Source organism: Triticum aestivum, chromosome 2B, assembly GCF_018294505.1.
Source record: "Triticum aestivum cultivar Chinese Spring chromosome 2B, IWGSC CS RefSeq v2.1, whole genome shotgun sequence".
Classification (NCBI taxonomy): Eukaryota; Viridiplantae; Streptophyta; class Magnoliopsida; order Poales; family Poaceae; genus Triticum; species Triticum aestivum.
Window position 1 is genome coordinate 115,384,662 of NC_057798.1, and position 12,516 is coordinate 115,397,177.

General features: G+C 48.5%; 1 protein-coding gene across 1 annotated transcript; it reads left to right on the forward strand.

Annotated features, from left to right (window-relative positions):
- The first annotated feature begins 9,910 nt into the window (after window positions 1-9,910).
- On the forward strand, window positions 9,911-12,516 carry LOC123043804 (uncharacterized). The gene is made up of 3 exons (XM_044466383.1): window positions 9,911-10,426; window positions 10,696-11,002; window positions 12,276-12,516. The coding sequence occupies exons 1-2, from the start codon at window positions 10,022-10,024 to the stop codon at window positions 10,966-10,968; spliced, it is 678 nt and encodes a 225-aa protein (XP_044322318.1). The 5' UTR covers window positions 9,911-10,021; the 3' UTR covers window positions 10,969-11,002; window positions 12,276-12,516.

Consider the following 12,516-nt stretch of genomic DNA (forward strand, 5'->3'; position numbering starts at 1 on the left):
ACTCCTCGCTACGTTGACAACCGTTCACCACCTTCTTAGGTGTGGAATTATTGCCTACCTAGTGGACCTTTGTCATGTGTTTCACTCCATCCCTCTGGACGAATGCTTTGTGTCTCAGCTCGAGAGATGTTTCAATGTCCCACTTTGTGAGTTGATCATGAGTTGTTCGACCTTCGATAAGATCGATCCCTCTAGAGTTTTCCTTTCCCTCTCATTGTCATGTTAGTTGGAGTTCTCAGAGTAAGGCGACGAGACAATGATGGTGACTGAATCAACGCCCTTATGAAGTGCCACCTGGATCGTGAAGATTGTGTTAGTTTGCGTCCCCCTTCATCTTACCCTATGCTTGAATCTCGGGACGAGATTCTTGTTTAGTGGGGGTGAGCTGTCACATCCCTAGCTCTGACCATGCCTAGTGCTAGCATCTGGTGTTGGATCATGTTTACTTTTCACAAAAAGTTGAAATGGGGATGACAGAACCCCCAGCACCCCCCTGAAGACAACTAGGGTTTACTAAAATCTTTTTCAATGAACCTGAAATGCCCTTCTAAAATCTCCATCATTTTTGTCCTGGGTCAGAACCTCTGGCAAAATTGGTTCACATTTTTCTAGGACAACATTGTGTCACTGAATTAAATCATACTCTATTTGCATTTGGGCATTTAAATGCTATATAATATTTTAAACGTCCAAATAATCCCAAACTGAAATGTTCCATGTTGGATATGTTCTAAACCATGGGCATGTGCAGTTTGGTGATTTTTGAAAATGCCTATGTATTTTTAGAAAAGCCACAAGATTACAGAGTAATATAAAAACTTAAATAAAAGAGAGAGAGAGAGAGAGAGAGAGAGAGAGAAAGGAACTAACCTGGCAGCAGCCCACCTGCCTGTGCGGCCCAAGACCGCAATAGATCGGCCTAGCCCACCCCGCCGCGCGTCGTCTTCCTCGCGCCTACTGGCGTTGCGCGTGGCGCGCGCACAACCGAGCCGTGGGCACCTCCTGCTAGCCACGCAGCTGCTCCCCCTCGCCCTTGACGACGCCACACCACCCCGCAGAACCCCCTCGACCCCCCTCACTCTCTGGTCCTCTCTCCCCCTTGCCTCCCTCTCGCCCTCTCCACCATGGTCGAGACGCCCGTGAGCTCGCTGCCGCCATAGCCGCGGCCACCGTCCATCCTGTGCCTCCCTGATGGGTCCAGAGGAACCGCAACCACCTTCTGCGTCGTCTACACCAACCATTCAACCGTGGGAGCCCTACATCGCCGCCACGAGTCGTCTTCCCCGAGCACGATCGCCGGACTCCATCGACGGATTCGTCGCCTTCCGGTCGTCCCCGAGCCAGCTGAGCCTGTCGCCGACCTCCTAGTGAGCTCTGCTGCGTTTCCCCTCTCTTTCCTGCATCTTTCCCATCCTCTAGCCGTCGCGTTCATCGAAACCGAGAACCACCGCCGCCCGAGCTTGTCGCCCGCGTAGCTCCGGCGACCATTTGGTCACGCCAGTGCGTCCAAATGCTTCGAAGCAACACCTAGAGCCTCACAGCAGCTTCAGTTCGTCCTTTTGCACGTCGTAGCCCCGACCCCGAGCTTGCTCGAGCTCCAGCCGCCGCTGTGGTCATCGCCGGCGATGCAACATGCCATTCTAGGCCCGGAGACCACCACCATCCGACGCGCCGCGTCGCCAGCGTCCTAGAGCTGCCTCCAGCGCATCCAGCTGTGCTCTGTGGAGCTTTTCTGAAGCCCGCGGCCGCCACTGACCTCGCCGGCGGTTTAACGCTGGCGGGTTTGACTTTATTCGACCAGGGGTTTGACCTCCCCAGAGTCAATGACATGTGGGCCCCACCCGACTAATTAACCTTGTTCAAGTTTAAACTTAATTAGAATGACCTAGGTTAGTACTAACTAAACTAGATTAGTTTAGCTAAACACTGACACACGGGCCCCACAGGTTAGATTTGACTTGGACCACTCCGTTGACCTGCTGACGTCACACTGACGTCAGGCTGACGCAGTTAATAATTTTCTGGATTTAAAATAATTCAGAAAATTCCAGAAAATGTCCTAAACTTCTAAAAATCATAGAAATTCAACCATAACTACAAATGAAATAATTTATATACGAAAAATGATCAGAAAAATCCAATCTATCCATCTATACTTCTTTCATGCATGTTAGAACAACTTATGACTATTGTTTAGGACAATTCAATTAAATGGCATTTAAGAAATCACATATGGAGTTTGGATTTGAACTTAGGGTTCAAACCAACTTCATTTAACTTTGTTGCTAGCTACATTAGCTCAAAACACCAGCATGTTGCCATGTCATGATCATGCCTCATAATGTGCATTGCATTGATTGTGTTTCCTCTCTGTTGCCGGTAATTGTTCCCTCTCGATAGACGTGGTTCCGACGATGAGTTCGATGACACCGATGAAGAACTATACTATCTTCAGAAGTGCCAGGCAAGCAAAAACCCCTTGTTCATTCCGATACAATCCTACTCTCTCGCTCCTACTCTCTTTTACTGCATTAGGACAACACCGATTCATCTGTTACTTGCTGCGGTAGCTGAACCCCTTTATCCTTTGCATGACCTGTCATTGCCACAGTAAATAGATGAAACCCACTAGCATGAGTAGGAGTTGTTTGAGCCCGGTTGTGCCTACTCATTCATACTTGTTTGTCATGCCTGCTACTACTTAGAGTTGAGTCAGGTCTGATTCATCGGGGATGAATCAGAGGCGTGTGAACATGTCCTACTATGTGTGAGCTAAGTGTGTGAACACGATTTGGTAAAGATAGCGGTGAGAGGCCACGTAGGATTACATGGTGGGTTGTCTCATTGCAGCCGTCCTCAGGAACTGAGTTCTATGTTTGTGATCCATGAACAGCTACTACCACACATTGGGATCCTTAATTGACTCTCTCGACTTATTAATCAACATGATCTCTGTCCAGGAGTTGCAACTAGTTTCTGGTGTTTGTAGGTAGTGTTAGTAGTCTACCAAGTGGCACCCGGTACAGGTGGGCTTGGGACAAACTAGGCACAGTGGCACGGTGTACCAAGTGGCACCCGGATGGTGGGCTTGGAAACCCTGCTCACATCGTTTGGGGCCGTGAGCGACACCCCGGCCGGATCTCCTTGCGGATGGAACCCGAATAGGCGATAAACCTGGACGAGAGACTTTTGTGGTTAGTCAGGTCGTGGCCGACACCCTCGCTGGGCTTCCGCTTGAAGGTTGCCGAGTACATGTCCTGTAAACGGCGGTAAGTGGTGAGAGCGTGTGTGAATAAGTACACCCCTGCAGGGTTAATATCATCTATTCGAATAGCCGTGTCCGCGGTAAAGGACTTCTGGGTTGCCTGTACAGTTCATAGACAAGTGAAAGTGGATACTCTAAAATACGCAAGATAAGCGTGAGTGCTATGGATGGCATACTCGTAGGGAGACGGGAGCGGATCCATAGTGGTGTATTGATATGGTGAATATGTGAACTCGTGTGCGCCACCTCAAAAGAGTTACTTGCAGTCGTAGTTCAGGATAGCCACCGAGTCAAAGCTGGCTTGCTGCAGTTAAACCCCACCATCCCCTTGTTGATAATGATGCATATGTAGTTAGATCTGATGTAAGTCTTGCTGGGTACATTTGTACTCACGTTGCTTAATTTATGTTTTTGGAGAGAGACTTCAGTCTCGCTAGTAGTTCCACGTGGACTTCGACGTTTAGCTTGTTACCTCAGCTACAATCTTGTGCCCTCGGCAGGATCTGATAGACAGTCAGGCTTCTTAGCCTTTTTCTTTTGTAGATGTCTGTACTCAGACATGTTAAACTTCCATTTGTGCTTGACTTGTTTGCTTTGAGTGTTGAGTCATGAGACTCATGCTTGTAATATCTCGCTCCTCGGAGCCTATTGAATAAAATACTTGAGTTGTAGAGTCATGTTGTGATGCCATGTTGTATTTGCACATATCGAGCATATTGTGTGCATGTTCTTGAAATGCTTGGTATGTGGGGGATCTAACTATCTAGTTGTTTATCCTTGGTAGCCTCTCTTACCGGGAAATGTCTCCTAGTGCTTCCACTGAGCCTTGGTAGCTTGCTACTGCTCCGGAACACTTAGGCTGGCCGGCATGTGTACTTCTTCGTTCATGTGTCTGTCCCTTCGGGGAAATGTCACGCGGTGTCTACTGGAGTCCTGTTAGCCTGCTACAGCCCGGTTTACCAGAGTCCTGCTAGCCCAGTTGCTACAGCCTGGATTCACTCGCTGATGACCGACACGTTCGTTGCTGGGTCATGTATGCCTGTCCCTGTAAGTTAGTGCCACTTTGGGTTCACGACTAGCCATGTCAGCCCGGGTTCTTTGTCATATGGATGCTAGCGGCACTATCATATACGTGAGCCAAAAGGCGCAAACGGTCCCGGGCCAGGTAAGGTGGCACCCGTGGGAATACCGTGCGTGAGGCCGCAAAGTGATATGATGTGTTACATGCTAGATCGGTGTGACTTAGGATCGGGGTCCTAACAACAACCCTCTTATGAAGCTTCTAGTCCCACTTGCACAAACTTGTGGTGAACACATGATACTGCCCACTATTCAACTACTTTGGATGACTTTGATATCCAGATTGCTGCTGCTGCTGACCCCCCTGGCTGGATTGTTAATTGTAACCACCCTGATTACCTTGATTATAACCACCCTGATTACCTTGATTATAACCACCCTGATTACCTTGATTATAACCACCCTGATTACTTTGATTATAACCACCCTGATTACTTTGGTGGCCCTGGAAGCCTGAATTAGAACCGCCACCTCCGTAAACCGGGCCATGAGAACCGCCACCACCGGAACTTGAGCCGCCACCTGGCCCATGATTGCTGTGAAACGAGTTAGAATTTTTGAAAGCCCACATAATTGAACAATCTTTCCAAAGGTGAGTAGCTGGTTTCTCCTGCGTGCCATGCTTTGGACCAGGCTCATTTAGCAACTGCTCAAGAATAGGACCTGATCCACCGGTCTGAGGAGGCGGCCTCCCCTTACGACGCTGATTATTGCTCTGTGCATTGATGTTAGCCACAAACTCCGAGTTACCTCAGTCTTGCATTTACCATTGCCCCCTGATTCACCGGGTTATGCTGCGGACCCTTGGTGTTGCCATTCTTCTTTCCCTTTCCCGGCTTGCCATCATCAGACTCGGGGTCCTTGGTACTATCAGAGTCGGCATATTTGATTAGAGCCGCCATCAGTTGCCCCATATCATTACAATCGCACTTGAGCCGCCCCAGCTTCTGCTTAAGGGGCAAAAGACAGCAATTTTTCTCCAACATTAAGACTGCAGAACCGGCATTCATATTATCGGATGAATGTATAATAGCTTTGACCCGGCGCACCCAATGGGTTGTTGATTCACCTTCCTCTTGGGCGCAAGTAGACAAGTCCACAATCGACATAGGCTGCTTGCATGTGTCTTTAAAGTTCTGAATAAACCGGGCCTTTAACTCAGCCCATGACCCGATAGAATTAGCCGGGAGCCCTTTTAACCAAGTACGGGCCGTTCCATCCAGCATCATGGTGAAGTACTTAGTGCACGCGGCATCACTGACCTCCAATAGTTCCATGGGCATCTCATAACTTTCAATCCACGCCTCAGGGGGTAAGTCGGCTGTGTAATTAGGCACCTTACGAGGTCCTTTGAAATCCTTGGGCAAACGCTAATTACGCAGAGCCGGCACCAAACAGGGTACACCTGTAGATCTACAGGTCACGCTTGCCTCTACTGAAGTCATTGGATAAACTGGAAGCGGCTGGTGAGCCGCCCGCTGAGCCGCCTGCTCAGCCTCTTGACGCACTCTGTCTTGATTGGCCAAGTTATGAACTCCATCACGCGCCGGGTCATGCCCACATAGCTGGTGGCGCTGGGAGTTGCTTGAAACAGCTGGTGAGTCCATATGCCTGCAACAACTCCGGCTTGGATGAGGGGTCGAATGAATCCTATATCGACTGTAATAATACGCCTCCTGCTGTACTAATGTCGTCTGAAGCAGCTCCTTAACCCTCCGTGTTTCAACCGTCACTGGAGAATCACCTTCCACTAGGAGAGCCACCAATCGTGTTGCTGTAGCGATCATGTTATCCAACGGGTTAGAATAATGACCCGATGGTGTTGGCACGTGCTGAGGCTGAACATTATTTAGACATGGTGGCTCCCCCATGCGCGGTTGAGTAGGTGTTCTAGCCCCAGGTGCTGCAACCCGGTTCGTTCCCAGCGGGTTACTGGTCCCCGCTCCAGGTGTGGAAAAGATATTTCTCGCCTCATAAACCGAAGGTAGACGAGACCTGTGCCTTCTCCTCATGACTTCATTTGAAGCGTTCTGATCCAACGTAAGCTGGTAAGTCTCTGATTGGATCCGCTGCGCCTGAGCATCCAGGGCGGCCCGCTCTGCGACCATCCTGACGTCCTCAGCCGTCAGGTCTGCCTTGGCTTACGCTATCTTATCTTGTAGCTTTGTAACTTCTGCGTTGTGCTGATCCCGATTCGCCGGGCTGACCTCTGTTGTCAACAAGGCCGTCAGCTTATCCAACAAATCTGTTAAAACCTGAGCCGGCGGGCGCACAGGGCCTCCTGCCCCGGCTGCCATTGCCGCTGCTGACCCGGAGGTCATTGCTGCCGCAGTCGAGGAATTCTGCACGGGTTGTGTTCCGGCCATGAAGATTGCAAGCCTATTCGACAGCTCATAAGGGTCCAGAATACTGTCGCCATCGGAATAACCCCGAAGCATGCCGTCTTGCAATTGATATAGTGAAGTGGTCTCGCCCGTGGATGACTCACCATCCGAGTAGATGGCCGTCTCACCGCCAGACATAGATCCTTCACCAAATTTCGCTCCATGGATGCATCCCACGAAAGCACGTTTCACGGCGGGCTGAGCTCGGGCGGGTCTTGCACGCTGAGCCGTCTCGATGATGTCGGTGCAGATGTCCGGCTCAGGGCCTGGCTCGCCGATCTTGCCGATGAAGACGTGGATTCCACCGAAGGGGACCCGGTACCCGTACTCAACTGAGCCGGCCTCGGGGCCCCAGCCTGCATCGTCGATGTAGAGCTTGCCGCGACGACTTTTGGTCATTCGGCCCATAGCGTATCCCTTGATCCCTTCGAAGCTGCCCTTCAAGAACTCGAAGCCACCGTGCGCTGGCCCCATGGTGGGCGCCAACTGTCATGGATTTGTCACGACAGATGTCCTTAGTGCGAGGACTTAATCGTGAGGCCAACGCATCTATGTGGTAGCTTTAGAGGGGTTGAGCGGGACGAGAGACGCGAGATTTTACCCAGGTTCGGCCCCTCACAGTGGAGGTAAAATCCTACATCCTGCTTCATTGATATTGATGATGATGATACCGATTACAAGGGTGCTCTATCTCGAGAGCCATAGACTTGTTTGTCTAACCCTAACTTGTCTAACATGTGAAAACTTGTCCCTCTTGGGGCGCCCTGCCCCTCCTTATATAAGTTGAAGGGGCGGCTTATGTGACTAGTCCTAGTAGGATTAGGATTACTCTTTTACAAGTGGAGTCCTAGTCTTGCTTCCTTTGTAAGGGAATATTCCTTATGCTTTCCTCTTAAGCCGGCCCACCATAACATGAGTCGGCCTTCTGAGCCTTGAGTCTTCTGGGCCTTCGAGTCTTGTCGCTCCTCTAACCCACCGGCCGGGTCACCAATGAGTCACCTAGCTCGGCCGGGTAATCAGTGAGTGGAGAGATCCGGGCGGGTCACTTAGTGAGTCGCCAAGTCAGGGCGGGTCACTAGTGAGTCACCAAGTCCGGACGGGTCATACTTCCGGCCGGGTCATACCGCGGGGTATATCCCTGACAACCACATATAATTACTCTCAAACTAAAAACCCACAAATCACTATACTTATAGAGCATTGCAAGAGCTAATCTAGCAATGAGAGATAAAAGGACAAAGTTGTTAACCTTTGTGATCACTTGGATAGATAGGGGGCCTTCAAATCTTGACACATTTTGGGCAAAATGAAGGATGAGCTCGAGCTTTGGGGAAGAACAGAGAGGAGAGGAAAGGGGAAGAACAGAGAACTCGATCGCGGGCTAGACGAAGGGTTTATATAGGAAAACCTTTAGTCCCGGTTCGTGGCACAAACCGGGACTAAAGGTGAGCTTCTAGTACTGGTTTGTGCCATGAACCGGGACTAAAGGGACTGGTGGGGCCCCAGCCTGACACCACCCTGTCACCACCCCTTTAGTGCCGGTTCGTGTCACGAACCGGGACTAATGATGCCCGTCCCCCTAGCCGTTGGAACCGGCACTGACGGTCACATTAGTGCCGGTTCGTTTACAAATCGGGACTAATGTATCTCATGTAAAGTAGTTTTCCTACTAGTGCGTGTTGCAGAACATTTATGCAACACGGGTCATGTTGCAGAAATTTTCGCAAAGAGTTTTTTTAACAGAGGTCTTGTTGCAGTTTTTTTGCAACAGAGGTCTTGTTGCAGTTTTTTGCAACAGAGGTCTCATTGCAAACTTATTTTTTCTACAATTAGAGGTCTTGTTCTAGTTTTTGCAACAGAGTCCTCGCTGCAGAAACTCATCATAGTGGACAGTGAGCAACGAGCAGGGGCCATGTTGACCCATAAAAGGAACCGCGGGCAGGACAAGCATTGTACAAATGTGCCGGCGCATGCTCGCTTGAGATCCACCGGTTGATGTCAAGCGTTTTCCATAAAAAATTGCCCAAAACTATTATGTGTACAAAAATGGAAACTTAACAAATGGCATATGCAACAAGTTTTTGCCATGTAGTGTACAAAATTAATTGCCATCTTATATTTATGGCCAAGCCATGAGGTTAGTTTCACGCGCACAATGCTAAATAGATGACCAAAATTATTATAAATATTTGATCAATCATTAAGAATAAGGGGTAGCTACTAAATTAACAAACCCTCACTACATTTCATCCACAAGCTCCGCACAATCAGAATGAACCAGATGGTTCTGGATGCCCTTCTTCATCGCCATAGCTCAGCTGTGTGAGCATCCATAGTTATTTCAATATAGCTCCAATCTTATTTCTTTTGAAAGAAATTCGGCAACAAGAAAAGACCTTAGCCTTTCCGTCTCCTCCCGTCGACACCGCCGCTGGTCCGGCCCATCTCTGATGACCTTTGGGCCATGGAGGTGCGGAGGATCTTGGCCACCCCCGCCGATGGGAGGGAACCCGTTCTCGTTCTTATTAGATCCCACCTCTTGGTTGGGTCTGTGTGGCAGCGACGATGTTCCTCGGTAGGAATAATGTCTCCCACGTTCTTTCTTGTCCCAATGGTGTGCCTAGCATCGTCGCGTGGAGGTGTGTCTCTATCGGATCTCACGGGATTTGGTCGGTTATGGTCTTCGGTGGATCTGTTTGGATCCGGTCTCCATTCGTCTTCGTTTGGTTGTTTATAAGTTTGATCCTTCTGATCTACGACTTTCTCTATCGGCGATGGTTGTTACTTTGGCGCCTTGGTCCTATGGAGCCTTATCACGACGACTTCCCGATTGTCTACTACAACAAGAACTTCTACTACAACAAGCTTTGTCCGGTTTCGATGAGTGAGGGGTGATGACGACGGCGCGTCTTCGGCTTGTTAAGTATTCCTTGGTAGGTGGTCTACAGATCTGATCGTTATTTTCATTACCCTTAGCTTTGTACTACCAAAATTGAAAATAAATAGATTGAAGTTTCTCCTAAAAAAATGGGCAACAAAGTTTAACATTTCACCCACTGGCTCGAATGGGGCACTCACTATTTCCGCATACCCGGTACAACCCGAACCCCACTAGTGGAAATGGGTTAGAACAGAACCCGCAAGACGGACAGCTGGCCGCAAAACCCCCTCCCCTGTTCCTCGCTAATCTCCATTTCCCACAAACCCCTCTACCCTTCGCTGCGCAACCCAACCACTCCGCCTCCTCCGAGGGCGAGCAGCTTCCAGGAGCTAGGGTTTCCCGTACCGATCGATGGCGCTGACCGTCGTCGTGGTGCTGCCCTCGCCGCCGCCGCCGCCGCCCCAGCCGGAGCAGATCGTCGTCGCGGTGCTGCCCTCGCCGCCACCGCCGCCCCCGCCGGCGCGGGTCGTCGTCGTGGCGCCGGCGCTCGTGTGCCTCCCCTTCGTCCTCCGCGTCGTGGCGTTTGCCCTCATCTACCTGGGCTTCGCGCTTGCGTGGATCGTGTCTGCGGCCACGGCTGCAGAGGTCGTCGCGCGCCGCGCCTGGGGCGAGGGCTCCGCTCCCTTCCTGTTCCTCCATGCGGTCATGTACGGGGCCCTCCTTGCGTTGCTCGCGCTTGACGCCCTGCTACTGTGCGCCCTGTGCGTGGCCTACGTGATTGCAGTTGTATCTGGATCCACTTCGGGATTCAAGAAGGTATCGTGCAAATTAACTCCCTGTGATTTTTAATCCTATCGAATTGCAGCTGTACATAGGCCAGTGTTATCATTATGTTCTAATTAAGTTGTCATATATATTGTGGTCTAATTAATTTCGTAGTTCAGGATGTCCTGATGATGAGTAGTAGGAGGAGGAGGAGTAGTTCTTTTCATTTGTGTTCATCACTTCATTTGCAACATACCATTTCCAAACCATTCCATATTTAATGTCCATCAGTATGGTTTTGTTGAAATTGCTGTCCTCAGAGCGCCTTCGGAGCAATCACAGGGGAGTCAGCTGCACACTTGTTTAGGCTTCTGCGCCCCGCGGTGCTTGGATTTGTCGTGGAGTTGGCCTTCATCCTGCTAGCGCTCGCTGGTCTTCTGGTAGAGATGATGTCGCCACATGTGAAGGGATCGATATCTCTGGGGGAAATGGTCGGTTCTGTAATCGAGGATGTGGGGATATTTGGTATGCACGCGACAGTTTGCTTTCTTATCATCCCAGCTCTCGTTCTTAGTCTTTGGAGGGAGTGCTAGGCGGACAGGAACGCACCATCGCAGTTCTGTTGAGGTATATTTATACCTCCCCCTTTTGCTTTGCTGCCCTGTATCTGTGAGCCGTATGATCTTTCTCAATTATAATCTGCATAATTTGTGTAGCCTCTTAATAGCACGAAAACAGTCAGTGTTGTTAGTTTGCCATCATTTATCTTATCTTAGTGACTATTGGTGTTGATATTTCTTAAGATTGTTCCATATAAAACCAATGATCATTTTGCTATTTCCTCTGGTCATTGCCTATTAGCATTCACGATGAAATTGGGATTGACATCGATCTTAAATTGTGCAAGGTGACAATTGTTGCAGTTCTACACTTCTACTGTATGCCTTTGTTACGAAGTGATGACCATTATTCATTAAAATGATCGATATTCCACATATTAGAAAAGAAGTAATATTAACTGTTTATGCTCCATGGTCCCCTGTGATCGTTGTATCATTGCAGCGAGTGACATTATAACATTGTTTGCATGCTTCGAAACTGCTTGCAAGCACCTTCTTTGAGAATTCTTGTCAGTGATAATTTCCCCCATTGAAACCAATGGGAAGACCCAAAGTTTACAAGTCTTGGCTATGGCATATGAGTCTACTCTTCTTAGCTGCATTTGGCAATTATGACTTTGTGGCACGTTTCGTGACTCTGGTAAAAAGAAGTAAACTATTTGATCATGTAAATAAATAGCATGACGCTAAAATGGCACACCTCTAGTCCTTTTAACAATGACAAACTTTTATGTGCCGCTATGCCCACTACATTTTAGTAGACTTGCCATTGTGCCTTTGTCCGCTGTTCTGTGACTCGGTTTAGTGCTTTTATACTTTAATAATAGAAAGTAAACGGTTTGATCATGTACATAAATAACATGACAGTAAGTGTATGCACATGTAGTACTTTAAGGTGGTGCTATGCCACTACATTTTGGTAGACGTCTCTTTGAGAACAGTTGATATCTGATGTTAGAAGTTCATGTCATCAGTTGTGTGTTTGTTAGCACTACCAATTAAAAGGACGAGAAAGATTCGAATTATGTAATATCTCACAAAGTCACAAGATAGAAATTACTTTGTAAACTAATATAAGCCTTTTTATATCACTAAAGTAGTGATAGTGGTCTAAAATGTCTTATATTAGTTTACAGAGGCAGTACTTCATTGCTGAAAAATGAGTGGCACTGCCTTTAGATTTATACTACTTGAAACTAAACTGTTGGATGGTTAATGTTGATATGACAATGTTCTTATATGTGGTGATCTGATCAAATTCTGGTTTGGGTTATTGGCAGATGAAGCTAAGAAGAGAAGGTGTCCGGAGAATTTTGCAAGGAGCTACAGTACCCATTCAGCTGATGGTTGTGAGTGATCCCAACAGATACAAGTTTTCAGTGGAAAAACAGAGTTTTTGCAGACTTGTTTCTTTCTGCTAGTAGATCCTAATCGTCGATAGCCGTGAAAACTTTTGTAGACGTGCTTCTTTCTGCTATTACCAGATCCTAATCTTCAATAGCCATGAAGTTTCTTGGGTCA

Excerpts from the sequence above, each read along its gene's own strand:
- LOC123043804 (XM_044466383.1), top strand. The coding sequence starts at position 10,022 with ATGGCGCTGACCGTCGTCGTGGTGCTGCCCTCGCCGCCGCCGCCGCCG. Across the intron at positions 10,427-10,695 it reads CCACTTCGGGATTCAAGAAG|AGCGCCTTCGGAGCAATCAC; the intron begins GTATCGTGCAAA and ends TGCTGTCCTCAG.